At 41.8% G+C, this 17902-nt stretch overlaps 2 protein-coding genes across 2 annotated transcripts in view; one reads left to right on the top strand and one right to left on the bottom strand.

Moving 5' to 3' along the window:
* Positions 1–1838: 1838 nt before the first annotated feature.
* Positions 1839–10946, top strand: slc38a8a (solute carrier family 38 member 8a). Its single transcript, XM_029523664.1, has 10 exons — positions 1839–2036; positions 3580–3778; positions 3958–4114; positions 4655–4759; positions 6278–6335; positions 8306–8420; positions 8937–9084; positions 9627–9829; positions 9902–9953; positions 10844–10946. Exons 1-10 carry the CDS (start codon positions 1839–1841, stop codon positions 10944–10946), a joined length of 1338 nt encoding a protein of 445 aa, XP_029379524.1.
* Positions 10947–16464: 5518 nt separating this feature from the next.
* The window catches only part of necab2 (N-terminal EF-hand calcium binding protein 2), a 71195-nt gene continuing 69757 nt past the window's right edge, over positions 16465–17902 (bottom strand). The window contains exon 13 of the mRNA XM_029522970.1: positions 16465–17130. Within this exon, the coding sequence (XP_029378830.1) occupies positions 17102–17130 (29 nt within the window). The 3' untranslated portion in view covers positions 16465–17101. The remainder of the gene's footprint in view (positions 17131–17902) is intronic.

The following is a 17902-nucleotide window of genomic DNA, read 5'->3' on the forward strand; positions in this document are numbered from 1 at the left end:
CTTTGGAGTATCAGCTGTGTTGAAATTGTTAACGTTAAAACTCCGACCTGGTGATGCTGTTAGAGGAAAAAGGTTGATTTACGAATCATCATCAATCATCATTGTCTGGAGACCAAAACTGTCCATACAGATCCGTCTCATAGATGTCAAGTTAGTTCACTCTGGGCCAAAGTGATGGATGGACCCGCTTCGTTTGTAGTTTTCACATTTAATCTGATAACTGTGAAAGACTTGGACTTGTTCTGAGACTTGATAGTCTTCATTTAAGACACTACAGAGTTGAGGCTTGCAACAACAACAACAAAAGACTTCTCGATCTCCCTTCTGGCTTTTGTTCAAAGAGAAATTAGGGCCTGATTTCCTGTTCCTGTACATTATCAACATTATCAACAGGGGTCATAAAAGCAATTCAACAAACGGCACGCTGCTCCAGTCCGTGTTTTAACCAGCAGGGTTCAATTTGGTTTTCTCTCCGGGAAACACAAACGTGCAGAACAGTGAATGATGGAGGCAAACAACCTCTTCTTAGCGCCAAAGACAGAAATGATCATTATTAACTACTCATCCTCATGATGATAAATAGGAAAGCACTAACGGAGACCTCTGTGCCGTATCGGCCCGTCTCATTTCCCGTTCTCTGCATCTGTGAGGCAGCTGAGTCGTGTTGGAAATGACGACTGCACAGTGAAGCCCTTCCTCACCTGACCTACTCCACATTACTCTGCCTCACGCTGTCTGCAGTCTGGGGTGGAATCAGCCTGCTGTCACTCCAAACTTTTAAAAACAACCTTGTGTGCGTTGAACTCTCTGAGCTTTTTCTTCAACCTCTTACTTTCACCGACTTCCCTGCATGTGATGAGAGGCCCAAAAGGTCCTGCCCCCCTACGCAGACCTTTGCCCCCGCTCCACCTCTCTCTGACGCCCTTCCCAAATCTTTTGAACTCCCCACCCCTCCTCTAATTCTCATCATTAGCTTTTTCTTTCCCCCCAGATTCTCCCACTGCTCTCTCTTTGTCCTTGAATGTGGCACCTGATGTCACATTTTGGCCCTTTGTACTTTTTAGTCTTAACTGTTTTATCAGCTCTGTCAGTCCTGTAAGTGTCTTCCTCACATATTGACCTTGAAACGTTTGGCTAAATATTATGGAAAATATATCCTCCAAATCAGAAATAAAGATTTTCAGGAGTTCTAATTCAACATCGTGGCTGCTGAGAACTGAGACTGAGGCAAAAAAAAAAAAAAAAAAGGACAAAGACAACTATCAAATGTTATGATCAGACTTTTCTGCCATTTTACTCACATTCAGAAAGGTTAATCATCATTTTTATGGACTTTACTTTCCCTGATTAATGATTTCTTGTAGTTAAAGTGAGTTGCTCACTTTAACTAAAGTAAAATGCTCACATTTAACCGTCAAATTGAAATGATCATAAAAGAAAAAGTTTAATAACTTTTTCAGCCTGATTGGTTTGTCGCCGCTTTTAATGCTGATGCGTTCACGCTCTGTTGGAAATATCAAAACAGAAGTTGTGAAGCTGCTGAAGTCAAACAGCCATCAGTGTGTTTATGGGATTTAAATGTTGCAAAATCAGGCATGCAAATTTTTATAGCGATTATTTTTCACACATTTTCAGTCTACAATGTTATTTGATTTGTGATGGGCAGTTTATTTACATTATGGTGCTGGGTTTTATAGTAATTCACTGAGGCAGATTTTGTCCAGCTGGTCCCTCTGATAGCTCATGGGGATTTCCCAGCAGCCCCTGAAGGCACCACCCCCCTCAGCTCAGGTGTCCCGGTCTGGACTCTGGAGCAGTCGGGAGTCCCGCCGTGCAGCATGGAGGAGTTGGCCAGAGGGAGCATCAGCCTGCTGGCTTCAGCCTCAGCCAAGCCCCCCCTGGCCGTGGCCCCCCGGCTCGGCTCCCTGGGGGCCGTCTTCATCATGCTGAAGTCCGCTCTGGGCGCCGGGCTCCTCAACTTCCCCTGGGCCTTCGAGAGAGCCGGGGGCATCCGGAGCGCCGTCACCGTGGAGCTGGTGGGGCTTTTCTTTTTCTATGAAGTCTAAAGAGGGAAAAGCAGCAGATTCACTCACACAAGATGCTGATCAAAGTGATTTTTAAAGGGGTTTGCATGCTTGTTTATACATATTTAAGTTTATCTTCTCAGCTCAGTTAATCAGACTGATCACCTCCAGCTGCTGATCTGGACTCAGTCTGACTCCTTTCTGTCTGAAAAGATCTGAAAAAGAAATAAGTTGTTTAAAGAAAAAAAGTGAACTCAGCTTTTTGATCGTTTTTTATTGATTATTGACCCTGAAAAGTGAAGTCTGTCTAAATGAACCCCGGCATCAGTAAATACATTTTCAGGTTTTTCATGCCTGTTTGGCTCAGAAACCTGCTCGGTGCAGTTTTTATGTGGAGGAATAGAATAACTCCATCAGAGAAGAAAGCCACGTAAACTGTATTCTTGTTCTATTTCTTTTTCAAAAAGCCTGAAGGTTAAAGAGCTGCAGAAAATGTAAAGTCTCTGTCCGCCCTTGTTGCCTCTTGTTTGATTCCTCTCATTCTTTTTGGATAAATCTCCATCTTTTTATCAGACAGCGGTTTGCTTGTATCCTCGTCCTCTTTGAAAAGTATTCAGTTCAGCCTCCTTTGCACGGCGTTTCTTCTGTCTGTTCAGGTTTTGTTGGGTTTCATTAGCAGGCTGTAAGTTGCTGCTCCTTATGGGCAGAGGAATACAGAGGTAACCTTTTTGGCCAGTTGTTTTACAGAAAAAGTAAAGTTCAGGACGCTCATAGATGGACATCCTCGTCTGTTTTTACATGATTTGATGTCAGCTGTGGAAAAATAGAAAGTGAAAAGTTAATCTGGAGGCCTCCAGCATCCAGAGCAATGAATAAACGTTTGGCTTTTTGCTCACAGGTTCATCCAGACGAGGTCATTTCACAGAGTTCCCATCTTTCTCTTGTCTTGTTTTCCTCAGCGTAATTTTTTTCAGTCTCATCAGCTTCAACAATTCGCAGCAATGCTTTTCATTAACAGACTTGTCAGGCTGCTTTACAGCCACAAAGAGACTCATCCATCCATCCACGCCTTCGATAATCCAATTAGTGTCTGTTGTGTTATTAATCAAAGACGGAAAGCACACATGGAAATAAAGGGAGTAACAAACAGATGTGAAGACCAGACCACACATGAAAATGTCATTTTACAGAGAAAATGGAAAGTCTGACATTTCCCAGATTTGTCCAGTCAAATGATAAATATTTGATCCCAGCAGAGGAGAGTGAGCAAAGTTATCCAGGACTGTTTGGCAGATTTTTATTTTCTCTCGCGATAAAGTGTAAGAAATTATCTCTTCACGTTTTCTCTTTGTGCTCTGGTTTTTCACACTTAAGCCATCTAGAGAATGAGGATGTTTTGTCTTCAAGAGATCAGTTTGTATCACCATCGCACATCTCTGCTGGTTTATTCTCACGTTAAAAAAAAAAAACAAAACAGATTGGGCTGCACTGCTTCATCAGAACAAATCCACAGATTGTTTCTGAAACATCAAGCAGCTTCCCTCCATCCCCTCAGGTCTCCCTCGTGTTCCTGATCAGCGGCCTGATCATCCTGGGCTACTCGTCCTCCATCAGCGGCCAGTGCACCTACCAGGCGGTGGTGAAGGAAGTGTGTGGGCCGGCCATCGGCCAGCTCTGTGAGATCTGCTTCGTCTTCAACCTCTTCATGATCTCTGTAGCTTTTCTGGTCATAGTGGACGACCAACTTGAGAAGCGTGAGTGTCAAAGTCAGAGCTGCAGGTTTTGTTTTCCGCTGTTGGACTCTCCCATCTCCTCCTCTGTTAGTCCACCAAACTGAAATGTTCTCCAGAGAAAAACAGGCTTCGCGTCGTTATCTTTGGAGTCATGCAGTTTCCGTCTTATTTGTTGTTGTTGTTGTTTGTGTGTCTCTCAGTGTGCGGCTCGCTGTATGAGCTCGTAACCAACTTGCCGGAGTCGGAGATGCCGCACCATTTCTACACAGATCAGCGTTTTGGCCTGCTGCTGCTCTGCATCTTCCTCATCCTGCCGCTGTCCATCCCCAAAGAGATCAGCATTCAGAAATACATCAGGTCGGGTCCAGTTCTGCTGTGTGTCTCCACAACAGAGCCATAGGTGGAACCAAACACTTTGCCCTTCACCTTTCTTAACCCATCAACATTAACTTTGAAATTTAGTCTGCAGGTCGCGAGGAAATTTACCGAAGACGTTTCCGCGCTGGAGAAAATTGATCTTTTTCACTTTGAAAACTTCCTAAACTCTCCTTTAGAGTCACCTACAGCCTGAAATGTCAGATTTACACCTGAGACACCTCGTAACTTGGCAGATTAGCATCGAATTTCCCAAAGTAACTATAAATTCTATCACGCTGACCGACCCCAGGAACTTTTCTTAAGCCCCAGGATAGACTTCACATTTTCATCCTCAGAGACTGAAAGCTTTCACTCTGTTTTTTATGAATGACGGGACACCGAAATAAAAACAAGGGCGGACGTGGCTGATGTGACCTCGCTGACCTCTGTGGTCAGCTTCCAGACATCCATCTGTCCATCCGCTGTGCCGTTTGTCGGGTCTCTTTCTCATGCAGGTGTTTTGTCTCCGACCTCTCGCAGTGTCCTCGGCACTCTCGCTGCAACCTACCTGACTGTGGCCATCATTGTTAAATACCACACGGCGCCCTCTGTCCTGGTTCAAGTCACCCCTCTCTACAGCAGCGGGTACGTACAAATGACAGGACCAGGCTCCGCTGGTCTCCATCAGCAGTGGAGTGAATCATCAGGATGGTTAACTCACTTCTTTTTAGTCCCTGTGCTGCTCCCTCTCTGTCTCAGTGTGGCAGTATAATAATAAGTAATAATAATAATAATAATAATAATAATAATAATGACAATAACAACAACAATAATAATAATAATAGTAATAATAATAACAATAACAACAACAACAACAACAACAACAACAATAATAATAATAATAATAACAATAATAATAATAACAATAATAACAATAACAACAACAATAATAATAATAATAATAATAGGAAATCTGCCAGGAGGCAAGCACATCCTTACTACTTGTTTGGCCTGCTTTCAGTGTTTATACGGAGCTCAGCTTAAAAACGTGATAATCAATAACTCATTCAAACCAAATTGAACTTTCTTCTCTCCCAGATAATTTTTCTCCACTGAGGTTACTATGCTGATTAGTTAGTCCCGACTGAGCACCATGAACTGTTTATTAATGACCATCAGGGAGTGACTCCACTGGTCGCCCATTTGCATAGAAGTCCATCAGAAAATGTCCAGACTTCTTATTTCTTTTATCAGCTCAGTTAATAGTTTCCTAATGACTTTTATGTTCTCCATCTCTAAAGTCTTCAATACAACGCAGTGTTTGTTTTTCAAATGATGGAAAATGGATTGTAAACGGGGAATGGACCTCTCACTCCTCCTCCAAACGCTGGGTTTGGGGCTGGAGTTGGTTTCCTTTAGCTCAACAGTTTGATATATTTACATCTACGTCTCGATGTATTTACAAGATTTCCAGATTTTGAATTTCTAGCGCTGTCTTTGCCTGTAGAAAGAAACTTTCCATTTCTCGCTCTACACAATTGATGTGCTCACTGTGAATAGATGCTCAGCAGTCCATGTTTACTGTAGTCTGACTACAGAAAGGAGCATAATCTGGCTTCATGGCTCAGCTGTTTCAGGGGAAGTAAAGAAATAAGGAAGAAAAATAATTACAATACGCTAAAGAGTCAGTAAAAAGAAGATGCAAATCTTCTTTTTAGAAGTAAACTTTTCTGTCCTCTGGACATCTTTTCTGTCATAAATCTACTTAAATCAACAGAGGTGGTCCGTGTAATGAGGCTGCTCCTGGAAATATGGCTGTGGTGAGTCTTATCCATAAATCTGCTGTGAATCCAGGCCACCAGGACACAAAGTAGATCAAACCATTCAGCCCCCACTGTCACTGTTAAAACACTGTCTACCTCGCTGACTGTCCTCGGCTGTCCACCGTGTGTCTGTGACTGACAGATGCATGTTATGGTGAAGTGTCTCTAAATGCCACGGCCTCACGAATAATGTCCCAATTACTGCTTATTTCTCTTCTTTATTCCTGTGACATTTGTGAACTTCAGAGAGTGACTGTCCTGCTTGTCTCCTCGTGTGTGTGTGTGTGTGTGTGTGTGTGTGTGTGTGTGTGTGTGTGTGTGTGTGTGTGTGTTTGTGCAGGGTCGGCTCCTGGGCCTCCATGTTCAGCGTCATTCCAACCATCTGCTTTGGTTTCCAAGTGAGTGCCACAGTTTGAGTAATATTAATGTGACCAGTCTGGACATTGTACACTTGATGTGGTAAAGTAAAGCTGGAGTGTGTGTGTGTGTGTGTGCGTACACATGGATCAAAACAATGGATGTATATGGAGTTTAGTTTGTGGCTGTGCAGTGAAGATTCAGAAGAATTTGTTCTGACACCTGGCTCTTTTCCACGGGACTGAATTGAATCTGTACAGCGTGGATGCAGCAGGCGCTCAGATTTGTTAATGAGAGTCCAACAGTTTGTGTGACGTGCAGGGAACGCCTTCGTCTCTGCCATTTCCTTCGACACGCTGCCTCTCAGATGCTCCAGCGTCCTGATTTTACAGCACAACCTTGCTCGTTGCTGTTACAGATTTTAAGAGCGCCCTCTGGTGGACCTGTAGTCAAACCACTTCAGATACTTCAGATACTGAGTGTTTAATTGGAACAGGTCACTGCATCTTAAGTTCATCATTCATTCGTCCTGATCTCCTTACTTGTAATTAACTGCATCTTAATTTATTATGCCAGTAAGGACAGGAGTCCAGGAAGTCAGCCCCCCCGGGGCAAGATGTGCAAACACTTAACCCCCCCGTCATTAAAGTGTGACGTTTGTAGATGAGACAAACAACATCAGTGCTTTGGATGGAAGATTTTGTTCCCTTTACAGGCTTTTTATATGACGACAGCGTTATTCGTCTCATCTCAACTAGAAAGCTAATAAAATTATTTATTTTTTGAAGTGCTTTATTTGCAGCTCTTACAGTACCCGGCTTTGTTCAAAAGGATCGAGGTTGCAGAAATTCATGCTGTTAGTTGTTGGCTGATCGGCTGATCTGCATGCAGGCGAGTGAGATGGTGCCAAGAACAAAAAAACAAAAAAGCCCACCACAGCGGAAGGAGTTTAAGTTTTGTTCGTGGTGTGTTTATTTCACTCTGGGTAGTTTATACCTTTTTTGAAAAGTTTGAAGCATTTTCCAGAGGAAGGAAAATGCCCCTGTTAGAGGTGACTCCTGTGGAGGACTCTGGATTCTGCTGAGAAAATTTGAAATGTTATTTTATAATGCTTGAGCAGCTTAAATGAAACCGTACTGGAGAGGAGGTATAAATCGGATGACGCCAAATCTGGACTGATTAAATCAAACGTATCCACAAAGGGAATAAGGAAATGGTTTTTAGTTTGACCTAATCTCATGCTTCAGCTAAAAAGCAGAGATTGCAGTAAGACAGTGTGGATATAATCAATACTCTTTAGGCCGCATGCTTTCTCTCTAGTGTGTTTAAGTGCAGTTTAAAGGTCAGCAGGCTGCTGGACTCCACCGGAGCAGAGCAGAGCGAGCTTTTCATATTCAATAGCAGGTTAGAGTTCGTAAAAATGATGCTCTGTCAATGTGAAGCAGGAAAGACTGATGTGCAACTTCTCAAGTTGCTAAGGTAACACCTGAAGGATGCTGGAGGAATCTAATTAAAGGAGGGCAAAGGTCAAGAGGATTGAGGCTTGTACTCTCCCACCAACGCAGACGCACTCCCTCAGCGTGAGTGATTGCAGTGCAAAGGGCTGAGAAGAGACTTGATGAGATCCGGAGAGCAGCGAAGGAGGACGATGAAAGAGAGATGAAGCGTGATTTGAAACCCGACGGTGGCAGCTGGGATCAAGTGGGGACAGGAGTCTGTGTCCTGACCTCTGCGACGGGTTAACTCCTCTGCTTTCGTTTGATTCCCCATCTCATCTCGGTTCATCACACCAGCAGAGACATCGGAGATAAGACCTTTAGCGTGAGCTGCGAACAGAAACACAAACATCCACAAACATCTGGTGGCTGAAGAGACACACAGCCTCCCCGGTCTGATGTCGTCCTTTATTTAATGCCAACATAATGTTCCACCCAACCAGAGAGCAGGGACCAGTGTATGAAATGGGCTGTCATGGCTTTGATCGTTCTGCTTTCTGCTCTGTGTGTTGCAGTGCCACGAGGCGTCCATCGCCATCTACAGCAGCATGGCCAACCAGCGGCTGTCTCACTGGGTCTTCATCTCCGTGGTCTCCATGATCATCTGCCTCATCATTTACTCCCTCACAGGTTGGAAAGCACTTTTCTTTTTAATTCAGGGAGACGGGCTGGTTATCAGGGTCACTACAGAAATGTGAAATAATCTTGTCTAATTGAAATGTCAGAAATTGGAATAATGGGAAAAAATTGAATATGTCCAGTAAAACACACACTTTAATTGTTCTGTATGTCTACAGAAATAATTTACGATGTGACGTTAATATCCTTTAACAGGATATTATAAACCAAAGATGTGCATGGACATCAAACTAAAGCTCAGCTCTGAGCATAATGTCAAGTTGAGTTTATCGAAGCAAAAAGACCTCGACACCTGTGAGAAATAGAGGAAAAACCAGATGAGCAGTGTGTTTCAAAGATGGACTCTTCCGTAAACTAAGAAACACTGAAGTTCTGAAGTTGTATTACAACGTTCACCTCATGCTGTTTGTGCCGAGCGAGCTCCCTCGTCTGTTGTTTGTGACTGAAAATGTCAGACTCGCTGTCGTCGTCGACGCAGGCAGCCTCACCCTTCCTTCTCTGTTGCAGGGGTTTATGGGTACTTGACATTTGGAAAGAACGTGAAGGCTGACATCTTGATGTCGTACACCGGTGATGACATCCTCATGCTCATCGCCCGGCTGCTGTTCGGAGTCTCCATCATCACCATCTATCCCATCATCCTGCTGCTGGGAAGGTCGGAGACACAACTGATCACTTTTAGATCACTTTTCACTTTATCGGGGATTTTAGAGGTTCTGTAGATGACATTTTAAACGATATCACAGCTATTTAATATAAAACAATATGGAGGAATAACAGCGTTTTACCCCATCTGTTCTTTGTTTTCGCATCTGGCGTCCTCTAACTTGTGCATGTTGGTGAAAGTGAGTCACTCCGGTTCAACCGTTGGCCTTCTGTGCATATGAGCACGATGAAAATGATGAAAGTGAATTTCCAGAATCTCCACCACTGACTAAAGGTCATTTGTCTAAAAGAAAGGACCAGAGCAAAAGCGGACACGCCTCGGGGATTATTGGCTCAATCCCGGTCGGCTTGTAGCCCATCAAAATAGCCTGATAGGTCTTTGTCACGTCTGTTCCTGCAGCCAGGCCCAGCGGAAATGTTGAAGGCTGAATTTCTTACCCAGTTTGATGGGGGAGTCATTTACAGAACCTTTAAAATAAAAACTACATTATAATTTGATCTGATGCGACTTATTTTTGATGAATATAAAAGATCAGTCATCCAGGACCCCCTGCTGAGTTGGCGGCAGAGGCGTTACGGTGTGGTGACAGTGGCGTTTGAAAGCCGCAGCCGCTACGCGCTGACGGTCCTGTGGATCACGGTGACGCTGCTCATCGCTGTCTTTGTACCAGACATCAGCAAGGTCATCAGTGTCATCGGTGGGATCAGCGCCTTTTTCATCTTCATCTTCCCAGGTATCCCTTCGTTATCAGTGTCTGCCAGAAGTCTGTTGTGACATTTTTAATGGTGCGGTTTTGTTTGGACAGGTCTGTGTTTGATCTTCGCCGTGCAGTCTGAACCCGTGTCATGTAAGACCAGGTGAGAAGTGGCACTAATGCTAATATAGATATGCATGTCGGCGTTCACTCGTACAGCCTTACAGCTCAATTTACTTCTCTTAGTTGGAGGGAAAGAGGTGGTTCTATCTTTAACCCACAGAGGAAGTATCTCTGTTCATACAAGTCAAATACTAAATCTAGTGAATTAAATAATAAAGTCCATCGATTGAGTATCTGTAGTGCTTATTCCTACAAGGCCGCAGCGTGTTGGAGCCAATCCCTGCTCACATCAGCGAGAAAAGGAATATGTCTTAACATTTATTTTACTAATCTCTTGTTCTTATTCATCCTCTGGGGACCAAGTTTCGTGGAAACCTACTCAAGAGCTGGCAGTGGTAGAGCTGTGCTGCTACTTTCCAAAAGTCACTCTAAGATAAGCTCGGTAGGCACCAATGGAATTTCTTGTGAGCTAAAATAAAAACGTTTGCTGCGCTTAATCAGATTCAGACGTTCCAGGCAGCAGCTGTAGAAGTATTCAGAGTTCATAACCAGCAGCTCCTGAAGATAACTTGTCCAACAGGGTATAAATTCTTTATATATCACAGTTATACTTACCAAAGGAATGTGAGGGGTCTGAACTTAGTCACGTCTCATCCGCTGATACGTGTATCGTGCCATTTATGGGCAATTTTCTCAGAATGCTGCTTTTTTCCTTCATCCTTATCTATAAAATAATCCTCATCTTTGGTTGCCGTAGCAACGCCACATAGTATTGGCTCCATTTTGACACTAGCACGTACAACAGAAGCCAAACGGTGCACCAGTGAGTTGTAGGTCATAAAGATCTTTGAGATGTGTCCTCTAAGTAATAAGACAAACTAACGAAAAGTAAGAAAGCCGGATGTGTTTCCTCCACCATCTTCCCTACAGATTTGGCCTCACGGTTTGGGGAGTAGTGACTCTGATCTGCGGAGCATTCATCTTCGGCCAGAGCACCACCATCGCCGTCATGCAGCTCCTTGGAAAGATCTGACTGAATCGTCCACTTCTCTCGGTGATTCCGGTGTTTTTTCTGGAGAAAGAGGTGACCAAATCTCAATTTGTGCCTCCCCTTCCCCCATTTTGGTTTATGGACAACATCGACCCTTAAAATAAAATGAACATGATCCTCAAAACTCCTGACTATCACCTTTAAAGCGGCAAATGAAATCCATTAGAGGTCCTTCCCTCCCTCAGCCTCACCTGACTGAATATTCTTTTAATGGCGCCCTGATGCCGACTTCTGTCCGCCTCCTTCTGCGCTGAGATGATCTCACTGACACCCTCAGGTATTTCTGCACTTTGTATTCTAGTTGATCTTCTGTTGTCACATTTATGTGTGTAATTGTGCATCTAAATGTGCAACCATCCGTACTCAGTGTGTGGGTAAGGTGAGCTAAGTAATCAGGGTGTTGTTTTTGTTTGCCACAGGTTTTATTTCCTTATTTTTGCAAACACTATATTTCAGATTGTAGCAGCAGCTGGAATATTAGAGCTTTTTATCATGAAAAAACTAGAGTAGTGTACTGATATAAAAATAAAACATGATGTCTGCTAAGTAACGTCTATAAAAGCTTCATGCTGCCCTTCATTTAGTTTTTCCACATTATTTGCATAGTCTGGATGAGATGGAGTTTTATTGAGAATATTTCAAGGAGCATTTGGTACTATTTTCATAGAAAACTGAAGAGAGGCCCAAAACATCAGGGGTTGTTATGTCTGTTAATGTGTATTTGGATGTGTGTGTAAATAACTTGTATCTATTTTGTATGTTTTAAAAAGAAGAGCTACTTACTGATATTTGATAAATTAGTAGATGTGTAAAGCAGACAGTGAATATTACTGATACAATGAAAAGATAATTGAATAAAATAATTTTATATGAAATCTTTATTTTGTGTGTGACGTTATTAATAGCTGAGTCACAAATCTTAAACAGATACGATTAAAAATGTTTTTAAAATCCTGACTGTATAGAAATCATCGTAAAGCTTTTAAATTCAGATCATTCCTGATAAACATCAGGGATGTTTTTATTTGTGTTAAAAGTTAGTTAGTGAATTTTACCTTCGGGTCCACAATAATCCAAACAGGATGAAAATGATTTCAACAATGCAAACAAATAAACACATACAGCTCAGGAATCCTTCAAACTTGCTTGCAGCCCCCCAAAAAGCATGAACAAAATGTAGAATGATTATCCTCCAAGTAGAAGACAACTAACAAAATCTCAGTTTTGCTTTACTTAACTCAGAAAAGTATCTGTCATGTTTAAAAGCTGATATGAAAACAAATGTTAAAATGATTTTCACATGATACAACTCCCACATTAAGTCGATGGCATTTCTGAAGAGCTTAATTTGGAAACTTTAAGAGAGGAAAAAAAATCTTTGGCTTCAAACGGTGATTATATCACATACTTCTGTTCTGTTGGACTGAAATCAGATGAACAGGGAAAGTCATTTAAAATTTACCTAATTATAACTCTCACTGAACCATAGCGTAAACATTTGTGAGTTGGGGATTGTCGTGTAGAACGATCTGACTCATCAGCACAGAAACATCAGCGGATGAATGACAGCTCAGAAAAATCATCGATCTGCAACGAACATTTCCAGCGCGACATTTAGAATGAAAGCCACAAAGACACACTTTCAGTTTTATAGTTTTATTGAATTGCATCACTCTACATCATCTAGAATTTCAACAAGATATTCTTTAAAGACCAAATATAATACTTGCATCCCTGCAATAAGTCTCTACACATTAGAAGAGAAAGCTGTTTTACTGAAACATACATTAAGAATATTTCATTAACCATTGCCATAAAAGTGAATCTTCATTCATGTCTGCCATTTTTCTAGTCATATATATTTTATATAATAGATTTTAGTCTCTGTCTCCTTTGTAGGAATACTAGAAAAGAAAGAAGGTAAGAAATGCACAAAACCCATTGAAGAGTAGCTTGGCCTAACACTACAGCAAAGAAGTTACTGGACATTCAGTTGACATGCACTCAGTTTAAGGATAGAAAAGAACACAGCCATAGAAGGGAAGAGTTACGGCCCTGACGTGGCTCATTTCGGCAAATTCCTGATTGGTTTGGTCATGATCGTGCGACGACTGTTCATGAGGTAAACCTGGTGGCACGCATCCTGTCAGATCTGATCTGTATGTGACATACGTCCTGTTCCATCTGCTCATGTTGCCAGGGAACATTCAAAACATCCAATCAGGGCCCGTTTCACTACTCATTTCAATGACATAACTCTTTCATTGTATGGCGAAGCACAGGTTGCACTGAGGAGGAGGGGGATAGAAAAAAAAAAAAAAAGAACAGGTCGACAGTCTGAGGGACGTTCAGGAATGTATCAACAGGTAACAGCATCGGCATACAGTTCACTGTCTACCTCATATACACAGCCCGACCAAGACGGTCACAATGTACAGGAAGGAAAGCCTGGAGTGGAGCGTGTGGGCTGCGCTGAGCTGGACTACGGCCATCAGTGTAGTGCAGCACGCCTTTGTGTTCCAAATACAGCAGCGCAAACGCAGTTTTTAGTGGCACATGAGTGCAACTACTTGGATTTCTTTGATTTTTTTCTCTTTAGTAAGTGAAAGATTCATGGTGCCCTGTGGCGTTGCTGTTGCGCCGTCATTTAGCTGATAAAAGAAGCAAAGAAATACATCTGAAGTATGTATATATTATATAATTATTTTTAAAAAAGGGGCAAGCAGTAGTGCACAATAATGGGGGCTATTAAAATATAACAGAAACAAGCCAAGAAAATCTTTTGAATTAAGTTTCTAGTGTTTAACTGTGCTAGCATGCTCTTAGTGGTTTCTTTGCGGACGACACTCACAGTTCTGCCTCTGTTGTGCGGACTTTAAGGTAACGTCATCACACATCTGATTTAGCAGCCACTGTGTTTCCAGGTTAGCTGGATCTGCAGTAAAAACCACAACTGAACCAGTTGGACACAACATGAAAGAGGATGAGACCCGTCATGATTATCTGTCCAAACATTTTCTTTTTTTTTTTTTAATTCTACTTGTTGATTTGCAAACTAGCATGACATGGACGGCAAGACAGCAAACAAAAAGAGGGACTCAAGCTCATCTAATTGTCTAAAACTCCAGAGTACCTCAGAGTTTTACTGGGATATTTCAAAAAACACATTTGCATGCCTGTTGTACAAGCCTACTGTAATGTGACTTTATCTTACAACCCTTTGACACAGCCCGGCCCTGCTCAGTGCAGCCCAGAGCTCTAAACAAAGGCCATGGTGCGAGATCAACATCAGTATCAGTGCAGCTGTATTCCCACTCACTGCTACCACAGTACTGGCAGATGACAGATTGGCTGTCGTTCACAAATGATAAAAAGGGAAAACGGAGCCAACAGTGAGGCGGATGGTAAGATGGCACCTTTGAAAGTAGCTATAAAGGAGAGATTCTTCAACAAATCTTAAATCAGATGAACAGAAATATTAATAATCAATAATAATTTCTCTAGATACTCATCATACTCGATAAAGTCTAACATACTGTATCTTTAAGTCACAATATTCACTCATTTTTACATTGTGCTTTCTGAGTGAGAGTCAGATTGTTGTATGGTGGGCTGATAGCAATGTTGGTGATGATAAGGTCCACTGAGAAATCGTCCCAGAGTCTGATCAGTTTCCAATTCAAATGGAGGCAAAAATAAACAAATACTTAATTACACACAGAAATCCCAGATTTTCTCAACGAGTTGTCCTTTTTAACGGGCTGAAGAAAGGTTGATTCAAACAACACAAAACTTTAGTGTAAAATTCACTGCAGTGGTTTCAAACTGACTCCATGCATTTGAATTGTGGGAATAAAAAGAGGGCACCTGAAAGCACAAAAGCTCTTTTACATAACATTCTGGTCACTTTAGGTATGACCTAAGTTTTCAGTCTTGACTTGGTGATCAGATCTCTGTGACTCAGGTTGAGGAGTATTTCTATAACGTCTGCCTGTGAAGTTAAAGTTTGTAAGACCCTTGCTTGCCGAATTTTTTTGGTTTTTTTGCACTCATATGATCATCATGTGTTAGAAATATCGATGCTGCGTCGGTTGGACTATGAGCTTGAGCACGCCAAGTGGGGTGAAGTCTTATCCTGAAATCAAGGTTATTTTTCAGTGACATAATGATAACAGAGTAAGTCTGATATATAGAAATCTAAAGTTGACGGGCGAACATGTTAATGCAACACAAGGCTGCTGTTGCGGATGCTAGTGGGCATTTCCCTGCTTACTGGGAGTTCATATCATCTCATCCAAAAAGAAAGAAAGAAAGCCATCTCTTGGAAACCCCTAAATTCTTTTTTTAGCATGTGGTGATGTTTAAGGCTTTATATTCAATGTCATTCAGACATATTTCTTTCTGACGGTCGGTATTCTGATTCAAAGAAACTGTTAAGAGAAGCTACACAGCATCTATGAAGCTATTGCCACTTCCACTGAGGAAAAATGTGCACCATAGCACGAAAAGATGACAGTAAATACAAATATAATAATTAGAACAATCAGAACAACATTTTGCATTATGTACAATCTCTACTAGACTTACACGGCTAATATCGGCTACCCATTGCCAGTTCAGACGAGGAATGCACAGAGAGAAGTAAAACAATGTTCAGCTGCAGGGAGAACAGCGGTGCTGCCCTTCTCCTCACTTCTTATTCTCTGTCTCAAGGTAGCAGCAGACTCTTTTCTAAGTCAAAAATGATCCTTTGACAGCAAAACGATTCATCTCACCACCACTCAAGTCAGAGATGCAAATCCAAACCCCAAAGTGTTGACCTAAATAAAGGCTACATGAAGAATAAATAAAGAGTCAATAAAAATGTAACAATATATAAGTTTGCGTAGGTGCTGTCATCTGCTGAGTTTAACGGAATGTATTTTAAATAATTTGGTAAATACGTTCGTAGACATTACTCCCACAGCACCCATTGTGAAGCTCTTGGGGTGTCGAAACTAATCACACAACAAACAAAACAAATGAGGGCGTGAAAGAATAAAGGCCATATTGGTTTATGTGTAAGATAATGTTTGGTTTTTCCTCCCAAGGTTACAGTTGAAAGATCATTATACATTCATAGATGACCCTGGTTTTCTGATGGTAGGACACTGAGCTAATTTTCAAGATGTCAGATTTCCCCTCAAAAAATGAAAATAAAAAGGGTAATCTAAAATTAAGGCCAATATGGTATTTAGCCTCTTCCTGGTAGCTCTGAAAACCTAAAAGTGGTGAATGCCACTGAATTTTTAGGCAAAACGATTGTTTGCAAGTTGAAAACATTAAATAGATAAAAAGCAAATTGGTTAGACTTAAAGTTACTGAGTCACTAGACATGTGAATTAAGTTAAATTAGGCAGAAAAAAATCTTTCCTTTCAAAGAGCCCATTCACAGCCATTTTTTTTTTTTTACCTTCAACCTTCAAGCTAAATTCAAGCATTCGGTTTGTTCCTGAGATTTCAAACTAATCTGCCACCTTTGTCCGTCGATTGGCCTGATTTACTCAACGTGTGGACGGGAGTTCAGAACGGCTGATGTGAGAATAATGTCCAAATAATGTCCATTGGGTCATTTACAAAGCAAAATAATATCATTGTTATAATTAGATGTACCAGAACAAATCTGGGATGAGCAGCTGCTATGAGATAAGAGGTATACGGATGAGCTTCCTACAGCGAGTCCAGTATTATAGGTGTGAAAAAAACAAACAAAAACAGAACTACCCAAAAAAAGTTTCTGCTACACAAAGAAAACTAAATTCAACCCTGGGGTTCTTGCTACATGACAAACTCCACCTTACCAGTGGCTCAAAGCTAACTGAAACAAATCTGGAGCCGGCAAACTAAACGCATTGAAATAATCTCACATTTTTAAAACACACTGTTCAATTTTCACTGAAGATGACACCGTTCATTTGCACTGTGTAAACATGTACTTACAAAAAGAGCTGAGGAATGTGAGGAATGAAAGAGGAGAGGAGAAGGAGTGAGAGTGGGCAAATGCAGAAGGAAAAGGCTTTCAAGGATAAGAAGGGGGGGTTAAAGAGGAGGTGGGGAGCGACCAGGAGTCTTGGCGTTGTAGTTGGATATCTTCATGCTCATTCCCTCTTCACACTGCACCAGGCCGCTGCAAACAGGGAGAGAGGGAGCGGGAAGACAAGTGAGAAGAGGCAGAGAGCACGTCAAACTGAGACCAACAGTGATTGTGGCGAAGCCGAGAAAGAAAGAAATGGAGGCTGAGGAAAGAGCAAAGGGTGAGGTGAAGAGAGACGAATTTAAAAAAAAACAACCCAGAGAGTTACAAAACAAGAAAAAGTACCGATGGCAGCCGTCCCAGGCATCACTTCCCCGTGCGTCACAGCGGGAACGCCTGCCAGAGCCGGCTGTTTTAAGTGACTTCAGTTTCGGTGCCAGGTTGCTTTGGTTGGTTTTACAAAGCCGGCTTCGCTCAGCGTTGTGAGTTCAGGGATCTGCTCTGTAATTGTGTAGCGCTGCGTATAATTCTGTTCCTCACAGGCTGAATCCTGCTTTTTTTTTTTTTTTTTTCGTTCTGTTGTTTTCTACTCTGTGCTGATAAGTTTATGACGACCTACAACTCTGATAACTGGTTGGTAATTTGAATCCTTTATCAAGACAAAATGCCAAGTTTGACTTTTATTGAATATATTCGGGTTTGGACTGATGGTTGGACACAACAGATTGCTTTGAGAATCTGTCTGCCTGCATGTCTTAAATTATGCTTCTATTGATTGACAGCCTGCAAAAAATATTTGGACACTGGCGGGTGAGATATTGGATCTGTCCCATAAAACTCATTCTTACTTTCTTAACCGCAATATTTTCACACTTGAGGAATCTTTGTAAAAGTGCTGCTTGTACAGTAAATATGTCTTATAGAA

The sequence above is a fragment of the Echeneis naucrates genome, chromosome 16 (assembly GCF_900963305.1).
Source record: "Echeneis naucrates chromosome 16, fEcheNa1.1, whole genome shotgun sequence".
Lineage (NCBI taxonomy): Eukaryota > Metazoa > Chordata > Actinopteri > Carangiformes > Echeneidae > Echeneis > Echeneis naucrates.